The following is a 14,575-nucleotide window of genomic DNA, read 5'->3' on the forward strand; positions in this document are numbered from 1 at the left end:
TTTACTGAAATGGTAATGTTCTTATTGGCTTGATTGTCTGACGGCCATTTCTGCAAGTGCAATGAGGGAATACTACCTGTCAATTTTATCACAAGCGTAGAAGGAACTTGTTTGGTTACAAGACATATCCAAATTTTCTGGGACAGTCTCCTACGCGAATCACCTGCGCAAAAATAATCATATAATTTTGTGCAAGTGAGCTCGAACGATTTCTCAAGCCTTTACAGTGACGTGCAAGACTACAACGACATGGAACACGAAGACATTTTGAGGGACTTCAGGGATCTTGACCGAAGAGTAAGAGCCTTTGTCAGCGTGTGCACAGTCATGGAGCAAATGGTCCTCCTTGGATTCTTTAACGAAAGGATTGGACTGCTCCTCGTACAAAAAGCAAATGAAAAGTATTCTCATCAGACAAACAAAAGCATCTTACGGAGCCTCATCATCGTCAGGATAAGATTAAAAGGTCCGTGATGCATTCAAACAAAAGGAAATTTTCGGAATTGAAAAATGAAAATTTACGTACTATGAAGAAACTGAAAGCCTCTATCAATTTTGAATCACAAATAAGGTGGAAAGAAGTTCGTCACCTCGGAAGAGGCGGATTTGCCACCGTCAAGCTCGTGAAATACGTTTCTTCTGAATTCCTTTGCGCCAAGAAAACCATCAAGATTTATAATATTGAACGACAACTCGAAGAAATAAAAATTCATCGAAAACTGAAACATAACAACGTGGTAGCCTTCCTTGGCGAACACAAGGATTCAGAAAACCTGTACGTTTTCCTGGAATATGTCGACGGCGAAACACTGGAGGACAGAATCGGCTCCAAAGGAGTCTCAGAGAGAAGGGCTAGATTCTACTTTAAGCAACTTATCGAAGGAGTCAAATATATACACTCCAGAAATATCGTACACAGAGATTTGAAACCAGACAATCTCTTTTTAACTAAGAACGACGACCTTAAAATTGGAGACTTCGGGCTTGCTGGCGAGTTCGTCAAAGGCGAGTACCTGACAAGAATCTGCGGGACTTCAGCCTACATCGCCCCCGAAGTCTTCACAGGACGATATTTGGGAGAGCCCAACGACGTGTGGGCCTGCGGCATTGTGCTCTTCAGACTCGTAACTGGTCAAAATCCCTGGAAGATCCCTCAGACAAAGGACACGAACTTCGCGATCTGGTCGTATTCGGCCGAAGAAATCCGGAAGGAAAAACCATGGAAATCAATTCCAGGAAGAATTGATCGCCTTATCGACAGAATTATAGTTTAAAATCCCGAGGAAAGAGCGACTATTTGCGAAATTGACCAAAACTCATGGATTCTTGGTTAATATAAAAGTTGCATGATTAACAAGAAGTATCTACAATAAATTCGAAAAGAGAAATATTGAAACGTCAAATCACTGCCTAATACATTTGGCACGGCTTTATCTATAGCCCTTAGATATCGGGGTTTCCCCTCAGCTGAATAAAATTGTCCCTTTGCATCTAGAAATATATATAAGTAATGAATAGCTCTGTCATCCAACAAAGTGAAAAAAATTCAGAAGTGTTGAAGTTCCACAGTGGAAGAATTTATCAAAAAATTGTTTAGTGGTGTGGTGAACACGTGAACTGTGTGGACAAAATTGTTGAATGACACTTCAGCTTGTGTTTTTATATTTCACTGTTTGCTCTCTATTTCACTCTCTCTTTATTACTCTCTATACAAAAGCAAATGTCTGTGTGGCTATTGGCTGTTGTGTGTTTACGTGTGTGAAGCCGGTGTATATCTGTAAGTTTGACGGTGATTTTAACTTCGTGTGTGTATCCTTTTGGTGAGATATAGAAGACATTACGAGCTGTTGCGATTGAATCATCATATTAATGTTGCGTAACGTAACGTAGAGTAATATAACCTCAACTAATGTGACCTAACCTCACCTCACCTCACTTAGCCTAACCTCGCCAAATTTAACCTGAACCTAACTGAACTAAACCTCACCTAACCTAACCTTCGTAACATCACCTAATCTAACCTAACCTACCGTCACCTGACCTAACCTAACCAAATATAACCTAACCTAAATTGTATATAAACGACTTGGGCAATGGTATTATTAGTGATCGAGTTCTGAGAAGTGAGGTGTGGCGGAGTACGAGGTCGAACGGAGTGAAAGAGAAGTATGTCAGGATGACTCAAGACATGTACAGGGATGCCAGGACAAGAGTGAGAAGTGCAGCTAGTACCACAGAGGCTTTCTCGGCGGGAGTTGAACTTCACCAGGGGTCAACTCTTCGCCCCTATTTGTTTAACCTCCTTATTAATGTGCTAGTGGAGGAGGCGACAAAGGAGGCACCATGGAGTATGCTCTTTGCAGACGACATAGTGTTGGTTTCAGAGAGTCTCGAAGAACTACAGGAGTGGTTGGAGCTGTGGAGGGGTTTGTTAGAGGAATATGGGCTGAAGGTGAGCAGACGGAAGACAAAGTACCTGGAGTGCAATGTGACTCAGGGAGGCGACCTTTTCATGCAGGACCACAAACTGCCGAGAGTGAAGGCCTTCAAATACCTCAGACCTTCTGTATCGGAGGATGGAGATCTAGAAAAAGAGATTGACTACAGGATCAAGTTGGCGTGGAACAATTGGCGGAGAGTATCAGGGGTGCTATGTGACAAAAAGATAAGCGCCAGAGTACAAAGAAAGGGTGTACAAGACAGTAGTGAGACCAGCGTTGTTGTAGGGAGTGGAGACATGGGCGCTGAAAAAGGTACAAGAAAGGAAGCTGGACGTCGCATAAATGAGGATGTTGAGGTGAATGTGTGGGGTGACGAGATTGGATAGGATAAAAAATGATAGGATCCGGGGTACTGTGAAAGTAGTGGAGGCGTCGGCGAAAGCGCAGGGAAGCAGATTACATTGGTTCGGCCATGTGAAGAGAAGAGATGAAGACTACGTGGGAAGGAGAGTGATGGAGATGGAGGTACAGGGCAGACGCAGGCGAGGGAGACCCAAGCTGCGCTGGAAGGACAGACTGAGAGAGGACCTTAAGGAGAAACAGCTGGAGGAGGAGCAGGTGATGGACCGAAGCCAGTGGAAGCGACTAGCAAGGAACGGCGACCCCATTTGAAAATGGGAAACGTCAACAGGAAAAGAAAGAAGTAAGTTTGCGGACGACACTAAAATTGGATGCCAAATCAGGTCAGGAGAAGACTTCGGGAAACTGTAGGAAGATCTTAACAAATTGTTCACATATTCAGTGAAATGGCAAATGGACTTCAATATCTCAAAGTGCAGTGTGTTAAACGTAGGTTTACACCGCCCACAATGAAGATATAGCTTAGATAACACATTTTTAGAGAATACCGAGTGCGAGAGACTTGGAAGTGTTTGAGTCCTGAGCTTAAGTCCAAGAAACAGTGCATTAGGTCCAGAAAAAGAACTAACAAAGCATTAGGCTTTATTGCTAGGACCGTTACTAATAAAAGTGCAGATGTAGTTATCAAACTTTATCAGGTGCTAGTAAGACCAATCCTCGACCATGTGATACAGTTCTTGTCTCCGTGTTATGAATTAATATAAATTCACTAGAATCAGTAGAGGAGAATGACCAAAATGATACACGGGCTCAGAAATATACCTTACGTGGATAGGCTTAGGCACCTTAATTTACACTAGAAAGACGTAGAGTGCGGGGTGATATAATAGAGGTGTTCAAGTGGACACGGGCTTTAACAAGGGTGATGACAAGGTCATCATAATAAGACAAGGCAGAACTAGCAATAACGAGTTTAAATTGGACAATTTTAGATTTAAGAAGGAAATAGTAAGAACTGGTTTACCAATAGAGTGGTAAACGAATGAAATAGACCTAGTAACCTTATATTGAGCGCTGAAACTATCGGTTGTTTTAAGAGAAGGTTAGACAACTTTATGGATGGGGATGACAGGTGGTAATGGACATGGAACTGCCTAGTGTAGACCTTATGATCTTTTACAGTCTCCTTCATTTTTATGTTATGTAACTTAACCTAACCTAGTCTAGCCTAAACTAACCTAACCTGTCCTAATCACCTATTCTATCCAAACCTAACCTAACCTATCCAAACCTTACTCAAACCCAACCTATCCTAATCTAACTTAATCTAACTTAACCTAACGTAATCTAACTTAATCTAACTTAATCTAACTTAATCTAACTTAACCTAACCTAATCTAACTTAATCTAACGTAATCTAACTTAATCTAACTTAACCTAACCTAATCTAACTTAATCTAACTTAATCTAACCTAATCTAATTTAACCTAACCCAATTTAGCCTAACCTAACCCAATTTAGCCTAACCTAACCCAATTTAGCCTAACCTAACCCAATTTAGCCTAACCTAATGTAACCTGGTCTAACCTAATGTAACCTGGTCTAACCTAATGTAACCTGGTCTAATCTAATGTAACCTGGTCTAACCTAATGTGACCTGGTCTAACCTAATGTGACCTGGTCTAACCTAATGTGACCTGGTCTAACCTAATGTGACCTGGTCTAACCTAATGTGACCTGGTCTAACCTAATGTGACCTGGTCTAACCTAATGTGACCTGGTCTAACCTAATGTGACCTGGTCTAACCTAATGTGACCTGGTCTAACCTAATGTAACCTGGTCTAACCTAATGGAACCTGGTCTAACCTAATGGAACCTGGTCTAACCTAATGGAACCTGGTCTAACCTAATGGAACCTGGTCTAACCTAATGGAACCTGGTCTAACCTAATGGAACCTGGTCTAACCTAATGGAACCTGGTCTAACCTAATGGAACCTGGTCTAACCTAATGGAACCTGGTCTAACCTAATGGAACCTGGTCTAACCTAATGTGACCTGGTCTAACCTAATGTGACCTGGTCTAACCTAATGTGACCTGGTCTAACCTAATGTGACCTGGTCTAACCTAATGTGACCTGGTCTAACCTAATGTGACCTGGTCTAACCTAATGTGACCTGGTCTAACCTAATGTGACCTGGTCTAACCTAATGTAACCTGGTCTAACCTAATGGAACCTGGTCTAACCTAATGGAACCTGGTCTAACCTAATGGAACCTGGTCTAACCTAATGGAACCTGGTCTAACCTAATGGAACCTGGTCTAACCTAATGGAACCTGGTCTAACCTAATGTAACCTGGTCTAACCTAATGTAACCTGGTCTAACCTAATGTAACCTGGTCTAACCTAATGTAACCTGGTCTAACCTAATGTAACCTAATCGAACTTGACCTAACCTAACCTAATCTAACCTTTAGTCGTTCAATAATGCACAGCCACACCCAATCAACACACCCACCCAAACCCTCATTCACACACATATACACACTCGCACACAATTCGTGGCACAGTTGGTAGAGTTCCCGACTGACACTACTGAGGTCCGGGTTCGAATCCCGCCCAGGGCTGAAATAATTTCAGCATCGCTGCGCTACAGGTTGTCATTCCAACTCTCGTGGGCGGGGAGTTGGGTGTGTGTGTGTGCGTGCGTGTAAGGTAACAGCATTGCCCATATATCGGTCATATACGAGCTCTGAGCTCTCTTCCGGGAGGGAAACAGCTGTCGATCACGAGTCCAACACGTGATCCAAAGACCATGGTGAATCGCGCAGACACGCGCACACTGACACACACAATACACATAAGCTTATCAAGCTTTCGTCTGACTATACGCCATTTTTATCAAGCCACTGGGCTAAAACAAAGAGAATGTAATGATATGTATTCAAGATCTTTTGGGTAACTGATTGCTAACAAGCATCACATCAAGCGGAAAGTGAACTTTTATTTCCGCAGGGGGAATCCGACGTCTTAGTAAACATTCGGTTCTTTGCAATGACTGCCGCTTGGTTTGGTAATCCCTTTGTGTTGAATTTTTGGATATTATTCTCGGGGGTACTCAGCCTTGTGTATTGAAATTGTTTAAGTAAACGTCTTTTTATTTCTACTTTTATCCAGAAGTATTTTATAGTTTTCACACTACTGAGCCTTAAATAAATGTATTTTATCTATTCTTTTTTATATACTCAGATTATTTTTATTTCCATTACATTATTATCGTTATTTTAATGTTATCTTAATTTCTATTAATTTTACTATTATCATTATTGCTTTTATTTATATTATCATTATTGTCATTACTAATATTATTATTACTATTATCTTTATTATGATTATTATTGTTATTACTATAATCATCATTTCCATTATTCATAGTTATTAATATGGTTTTCATTATTATGATTATTGTAATTATTAATATAGTTTTTATTATTATCAATACCGTTAGTTTCGTCATATACAAATAAAGCTTTATTTGTATATCTATTTTTTCTTTTTAAAGTTTTCAAAAAACAGCCATACAAGACTACATACAATTTTTTTTGGAAGAAATAGTCAGCAAAAACCTCTCTGAAAAAAAAAGTTATATTAATAATAATTATAATGATCATATTAATACAAATAGTAATAACAAATAGTATATATTTAATTTAATGCTAATGTAGGAGATATCTCCCTTAAAGTACTCGAGTGAATCCTCACTTACATCATTGGATGTTAAACACACAGATTCTGACCCTCTTAGGATTCTCTTTTGTCACAGACAAATCTCCTTTATATTGCATATGAAGAACACGAAGAATGTTACAATAAATAGAAAACAATACCATATCTCCGCTTCTTAAACGAAATATTTTGAATCTCGTTACTTCCGGTCAAGACTTTTGGCCGAATATTGAGTTTTCTGGAATGCAATGTTTTTTCATACTTTTACATTTGACAGCAAAGAATAAGAAAATTGTAGGAACGGAGGCTTTTTTTTTGTATATTGAAAGAAATACGATAATGGCGAAGAGGTCTATTTCCCAGTATGAAATTAAATAAAACAAATTAATAATGTTTCATTTTCATCATAAATTCAACAGATTTCTCCTACTTATACAGTCTACTGCCACGATAATTTCATTCAGAAAATATCTGTTGAAGTGTGTGCATATGCATATATATATATATATATATATATATATATATATATATAAATACATATATATATATATAAATATATATATAAACCTATGGTTGCACCCGTGTATAGCGTATTGCCAATATTTTTTTTCTTTTTGACATCTCTATGCATCAGGTCTCTAAAAATTTCTTGAACGACTTTTAGCTAAACTCCAAAAGAGAATGCTAATACTTAGCCAAAACATATTTAACGTGAGAAATAAAATAGAATGTATGCTGGTCCCTTGGAACTACTACTCTTCCTCTATTTTATAAAAAAGTAAAAAAGAGACACGTTGTGAAAGGGCAGGAGAACTTAGCAGAGAAAAAGAGTGAGAGAAACCATATCAATAGAGAAGGCTTAGCGACAAGAAAGAAGAGAGAAAAAAAGACTCCCTAATGGAATACAGACTAGAAAGATGGAGAATTAGTCTGGCACTGAGGCATGAAAAAGATTGAATTAATTTAACAGAATGAAAAGAGATGGGAATGTAAGCAATGGAATAAAGGGAAAGGGTAAATGGTGATGAGAGGAACTGCCAGAAAACGATGGGGGAATGGGAAGGTGTGTATATACATAGGTTATATATAGGCACATATGCAGTCGTGCGCACACGCAAGCACGTACACACACACACACATAAATATATATGTACACACACACACACACATATATATATATATACATATACACATATATATACACACACACACACACACATATACAGTATATATATATATCATATATATATTATATATATATATATATATATATATATATATATATGAAGGACTACTATCACACAGGACGTGCACACCCAGATCCCTGGGTCCGCTAGCGAAGGCATTGCTTTCTTTGTAACCTAACATTTTATATTGGACAAATATATCAAAACTAGAAACCTAACATTGTATATAGGACAAATATATCAACTATCAACTTATTCAATGCAGTATAAGTTAATATAAACTTTTATAGTGAAATAAGAAACTATTTTCAAGGCACTGTTATGCTTTGAAATGCCAATTTTAGCCGGACTTAACAGGTATTATTGTATGAGGTTAGTGGACACCAGGGTTGGCGATTTTTTTTTTTTTTTTTTTTATCCTTTTAAAGGATATATCTTTTTTTTTTTAATCAGATTTATTTGATTTAAATAGATTTTTTTTTATAGATTTTAAATGTTGTGGAATTGCTATCTGATATGCGATCTGATTGCTAAAGGACATTTTTAGCATATCAATATAAGGAACAGTGTTATATAGACTTGCCACAAGTATACAAGGAACGGTATAAGCCTACATGTAGTATATATATCACTGTGCAGCCCACAACAAGTTTCAACAAGATTCTTGTTGAAACTTGTTCTAGGTAAGCAGCTTCTCACTGAGTCAGTTGCTGCTTTGGAATCAACCAGGAAGGATGTCTTCTGGACCTGGCAGAGTGGTTCCTTCAGGCAGAAAAAATGATCCTGTCTGGAATTATTTTGAAAAACTACTAACAACTTCTGGCAAAGGGTACCGAGCTAAATGCAAAGACTGCAGCCAGGAACTACAGGGCATTGTGTCAAGATTAAAATCTCACAGAGATAAATGCCAAGGTCAGTCACAGCATACAGAAGAAGAAATTGATGACCCAGGTAAATAATTTTACTTATATTGTGTGCATTTATCCCTTTTCATACGCAACTATATATCTAGAATGTTACAATATATAATTTCTTGAGTATAATATGACTTCTTACATGATTACACTATACTCTTTTGTTCAAATCTAATTTGTATCACATATAAATGTTTAATAATTTCTGTTCTGTTAATATGTGTTTCTTCTCACAACATAATCACACTATACTCAAAATATGATATTTCGCCACATTTTAGGACACCTCAGACACTCTATTCCCACACATACAAGTGTTCGATTTCTGGTTTGTTAGTTTGAATTACATTTCACAACATGGTTTATTGGTTTAACACAAGTCATATTATACTCAAGAAATTATAAATTGTAACATTGTTGATCAACACCTCACTCATTAATTCTTTGTAAACTCCAACGGACCCCCACAAAGAGGGAACGCGGAGTCAACCAACTATGTATACTGCCAGCTTTATTCTCAGAGTAACATTCCTTTGAAGAAGCTACAAGCAAAACCGGTCAGGAATAAACTCGAAACGAGACCCGTGACTCTCTTTTCCACCTTTTTCAACTTGTCACAATGTCTCAATATACATATATATACACACATATACATATATACATACATAAATACATACTGTATACATATACATACATAAATACCTATACATATATATACATGCTGGGACATTGTGACAAGTTGATGATGATGGAAAAAAGTCACGGGTCTAGTTCCGAGTTTGAGTTTATTCCTGACCGGTTTCGCTCTATGGTTGTTCACATTCCTCTGAAAAAGCATAGAGCAAAACTGGTCAGGAATAAACTAAATAATTCGGAACTAGACCTGTGACTTCTTTTTCCATCTTCATCATATATATATATATATATATATATATATATATATATATATATATATATATATATATATATGTATATATACATATGCAAAGTAGACCACTTGGAAAAAGAAACTAACAAAGAAGAACGCTTTCGTATATTACATCTTCAGTGCAAAAAGTACTTTTTGTAATGAAGATGTAATATACGAAAGCGCTCTGCTTCATTAGTTTCTTATTCCAAGTGGTCTACTTTGCATAAGTAAACACACGTACCCGTGTTCTTATTATAAATATTACATATATATATATATATATATATATATATATATATATATATATACACGAGAACATGTGTGACATATTCAAAAGGTAATATAATAGATGACACGAAACTTTGAATTAACCTTCACGGCACATGGCCACCACTTAGTCACACGTTCCAAAAAAATTATAAAAACGTGTTAAATATAATATAGAAATGAATTAAGTACGCGCGATAAACTCAAACTAACAAAATATCACACACAAAAAAAATCTAATTAAAAATTAATTAAAACCCCATATGGGAAAACTGAAATGCGTGCTTCTTTCACACTAAAATCAAACATTTTAATTAGCTAGCTAGGACAACAAAAAAATTTAGAGAAGAGGTATGATGTCCTACTCTAACAAAAACAGAAAAAGAACAAAAATTTACATTCACCTGTCACCCCCCTCACTCCCTCCCCTGCTCACAACATTATAGTCATTATTTATTATCATATAAGCTTTCTTTTGCCCAAGGTCTATCTACTATGTACACCCCTCCTGTCTCGATGCTTGGTTGTCCCGTTGGAATCCCATACCTGAGTTCTTTATTTAGTAGTAAATGAACAGTTTCTATTTGTCAATCCTGACCACTCAAGTGTTATTTATCATAGGATGTTTTAGTAAAGGAAAGTGATATTTAGCATAGGATGTATTAGCAAGGGAAAGTGAGATATAGCCTAGAATGTATTAGTTAGGGAAGCGTTATTTTCTACCCTAAGACTTGTGTTCGGCTTTGTAAATCTTCTGTGTATAATATTTTCTTTGCTACATATGGAAAGAAAGTATCATACACTAACTTAATTCTTATAAACTTATCACCCGTTTGTTATCAGTCTTTGAAAAAAAAAAAAAAAATCTCTTATTAATATATTTATTCATAAAACAACTTGCCAAAAAATAGTGTCTCTACAAGTCTCTCATTTGTCTTTTTTATTATTAATATTACATCCTGTGGTTTCTGGTATATCCCTAGTCTAGCGAAAACCGTTTCAAGTTTCCGTCACAGGTTCACTAAATTTTTCAAAAACTTCTCTCAGTTCTAACATACACCACGGAGTTTGTAACAAATATATATACATATATATATATATATATATATATATATATATATATATATATATATATATATATATATATATATGCAAAATAACCACAGGAGAAAGGAAACTTGTAGACAGTAAGTACTTTCGTATATTACATCTTCAGACTAAATGACAGAGATACAGAGTAGGGTTTAAATATAAGTATCAGGTGGCAACCATAGGGGGGGAAGGGGGGAGACAATACAATGTGAGGAGGGGGAATGACCTTACCCCTATCGACCTGACCAACACATAAGGTTCAATCTGGCGGAAAGATCTAGGTGACCATTTGGGTTATCAATTTATCACATTTAAAATGACCATAGCTTAAGTTTATATTTTTGTCAAACGTGCCTGATATTAAGCAAGATTCTATTATATTTCTTTCTTGCAAGCTTTTTCCTTTAGCTAAAATTGTTGCCTTAGACCAATCAATATGATGGTTGTATATTGATTGCTCTAAGGCAACAATTTTAGCTAAAGGAAAAAGCTTTCAATAAAGAAATATTATAGAATCCTGCTTAATATCAGGCACGTTTGACAAAAATATAAACTTAATCTATGGTCATTTGAAATGTGATAAATTGGTAGCCCCAATGGTCACCGAGATCTTTCCGCCAGATTGACTCTTATGTATTCGTCAGTTCGATAGGGGTAAGGTCATCCCCCCTCCTCACATTGTATTCTCTCCCCCCGTCCCCCCTATGGTTGCCACCTGATACTTAGAATTAAACACAACTCTGTATCTCTTTCATTTAGTCTGAATATGTAATATACTAAAGTACTTAATGTCTACAAGTTTCCTGTCTCCTGTGGTTATTTTGCATTTTTGTATCACAGTGATGTGATTGCTTGCACATGTATATATATATATATATATATATATATATATATATATATATATATATATATATATATATTATATATATAAACACATGTATATAAACACACACACACACACACACACACACACACACACACACATATATATATATATATATATAATTATATATATATGTACACATATGCATCATATATTATACACACATTACATACATACATATATATATATATATATATATATGTGTGTGTGTGTGTGTGTGTGTGTGTGTGTGTGTGTGTGTGTGTGTGTGTGTGTGTGTGTGTGTATGTACGTTTTGGGCAAAGTCTTTCTCGTAAACTATTTCTGTTAAATGCTGAAGCACAAGTGGCGTCAATGATTTTAAAAGAAAATGTCTAACTCTCTGTATTTCCATTTTTCTTCATGATTCAATCTCAGTAGGAAATAGTGAAAGGCTTCAGAATGTTGATCCATTTTTCCAACAGCTGTTCCAACCATTACAAATGCAATGGTAATACACTACATAAATACGGTGTCCGGACATAATCCCTCCTGGACACAATCCCCCCGGACAAAATCCCTCCGGACAATATCCCTCCTGGACAGAATCCCCCCAAGACAATATCCCCCCTGGACAGAATCCCTCCTAGAGTATATGTTTATTTATGTATTTTAATATATTAATGTATTTATATATTAATGTATTTTAATATATATTCTCATACAGTATTTGACTGTATATGTATATTTTTATTTATATATTTTAAGGTATATAATATTTTCACATATATTTGTAAGGTGTAGTAGTGAAGCAAAAAACTTTTTTCATAAATGATTTATTCAAACAAGTATATAAATGTCTGTACTGTATGCATTAGCACCTCGGTAATGTGAGGTAAGATAGTTGCTTTGCATGTGATAGTATATAATAGGAGAGCTGCTAATCTGAATGATGTGGGGGGATTTTGTCCAGCCCGCTCACTTTTGTGGAGGGATTCTGTCCAGGAGGGATATTGTCCGGGGGGATTGTGTCCGGGAGGGATTATGTCCCGGATCCATAAAGACAAACAAGGGTCTATAAGGTCGAGTAAAAACGGCAGGGAGAGGTAACTTGTAATGTGGGAATCTGTCTCCTCTATTAAGACGGAAAGGGCAACCGGGACAACCTCCCGATGTGGGATTCTGTCATGGTAGTCTAGACACAATCGCCATGTCAGCTTGTGTCCCGTACAGGCCTGTATTTTCTACTGGAGGGGAGGACATAATCAGATGATATCTGTACATTTAAAACAGGCTTTTGTAAAGCGATGCTCACTCCCTCAGCTACTACCAAACTTCCACAATTGTTATCTTGGTGGTTGATCGTTGTGTCTCTTATGAGATCTACTAGGGGCGGCTTCTTATCGTGGGCATCAACAAAATGCTGGTGGATGGCTCCATTGTTACGGTGAGCTTGCAGTCGTCTTCTTAAGGTCGTGAGGGTGCCCCTTCAGAACATTTAAATTCATATACTACGCCGGTTTTAAGTTCCTTTGGACACTCGGGGACGGTGCTGCTTTTCATAATGAGGGAGACAATCAGGTTAGGACGGCCGAAGACTTTAAGTGAGACCCTTTCCTAGGGCTCCTTGGGTGTAACACCTCTAGAGATAATCCTACGAAGAGTATCGGCTTCCTGTCTGTAAGCCGTGCCAAAATCTAATTTATGGTATATCATTATGGTTTTCTCCGCGTTATCAGCAGTGGTCTTGACTCGCGCGTGAAACTCTTCCATATTCTTCCCAATGACATCTTCTATGGTGTTACAAGAGAAGCCATTATTAGTTAACACCTGCCTTACACGTTCTGTATGAACAGCTTTCCACGTCCTGCAATGGAAGAAGGTCCTCCTAACGTAAGGACCAACTATAGACCTCTTATAAGAATCTGGACAATCTCCCCTGGCATTTAGGCATTGCCCAACATCGGTATCTTTTGTGAAGACAGAAGTAACGTAATCTTTCTCTTTCTTTTCGACAAGGACATCAAGGAAGGGAAGGGTTTTGTCCTTACTCTCTTCAATGGTAAAATTGAGGACTGAATTGGCTTTGAGGGCGTCTGCTAACTTCCTGGTATCGTTGCTTTCTCTGACGGAAATGAAGATATCATCGATATATCTGGCGTAGATCCTCGGTCTATGATGACTATTGACGGTCCTAGTTTCTACAACAGCCATGTACACGTTGGCAAATAGGACACCAAGGGGTGATCCCATCGCAACATCATCCACTTGACGGAAGAGTTCCCCTCTGTGTCAGAGGAAAGGTGCCTCCATCGTACGTGCTTCTAGTATCTCCTTCAATAATCTTTCGGGTATTGAAAGGGGGCGTTATCCAAGATGATTTCTATTGTTTCTTCGACAGGAACGTGTGTGAAGAGGCTCTCCACATCCACAGATGCAATGTCTTCGTCAGGATCAGAAGTTCTCAGGATCTCAATGAACTCGGTAGCAGACTTCAAGGAGTAACCAGTGGGAATCAACGGAGTTAATATATTGTTTAAGATTTTAGCCATCCAATAGGTGGGTAATGTCATTTGTCATATTAAGGGCCTGAGGGGATTGCCAAGTTTGTGGCTTCTAACAGTTCCATAATAATACCAAGGCTTAAAGTCTCCAATGATTTGGGAAAATTTATTTCTTGCAGAAGTTTAATAGCTCTTCTTATCATACTAACAACTCGTTTTTCTTTTAAAATATCTGTTGGAGCTTCAGTTAGATTTTCAAATTTGGTTAGGTCACTTAAGATGTTGTCCATTTTGACCAAATTTTCATCTCTCTTCATAAGGACGTAGACGGC

General features: G+C 37.2%; 2 protein-coding genes across 2 annotated transcripts; both read left to right on the plus strand.

The window, feature by feature from the left end:
- Nucleotides 1-527: 527 nt before the first annotated feature.
- Nucleotides 528-1,274, plus strand: LOC143036347 (serine/threonine-protein kinase Chk1-like). Its single transcript, XM_076203595.1, has one exon. The coding sequence runs from the start codon at nt 528-530 to the stop codon at nt 1,272-1,274; it is 747 nt and encodes a 248-aa protein (XP_076059710.1).
- Nucleotides 1,275-2,176: 902 nt separating this feature from the next.
- Nucleotides 2,177-14,244, plus strand: LOC143036348 (uncharacterized). The gene is made up of 2 exons (XM_076203596.1): nt 2,177-2,753; nt 14,141-14,244. The coding sequence occupies exons 1-2, from the start codon at nt 2,177-2,179 to the stop codon at nt 14,242-14,244; spliced, it is 681 nt and encodes a 226-aa protein (XP_076059711.1).
- The last annotated feature ends 331 nt before the right edge of the window (nt 14,245-14,575 follow it).

The sequence above is a fragment of the Oratosquilla oratoria genome, chromosome 20 (assembly GCF_046742065.1).
Source record: "Oratosquilla oratoria isolate Oo_2021 chromosome 20, ASM4674206v1, whole genome shotgun sequence".
Lineage (NCBI taxonomy): Eukaryota > Metazoa > Arthropoda > Malacostraca > Stomatopoda > Squillidae > Oratosquilla > Oratosquilla oratoria.

Bases quoted from the DNA above. Each gene is read 5' to 3' on its own strand.
- LOC143036348 (XM_076203596.1), top strand. From the start codon at position 2,177: ATGACTCAAGACATGTACAGGGATGCCAGGACAAGAGTGAGAAGTGCA. The intron at 2,754-14,140 runs GTACAAGAAAGG...TTTCTTCGACAG, and splicing joins AGACATGGGCGCTGAAAAAG to GAACGTGTGTGAAGAGGCTC.
- LOC143036347 (XM_076203595.1), top strand. From the start codon at position 528: ATGAAGAAACTGAAAGCCTCTATCAATTTTGAATCACAAATAAGGTGG.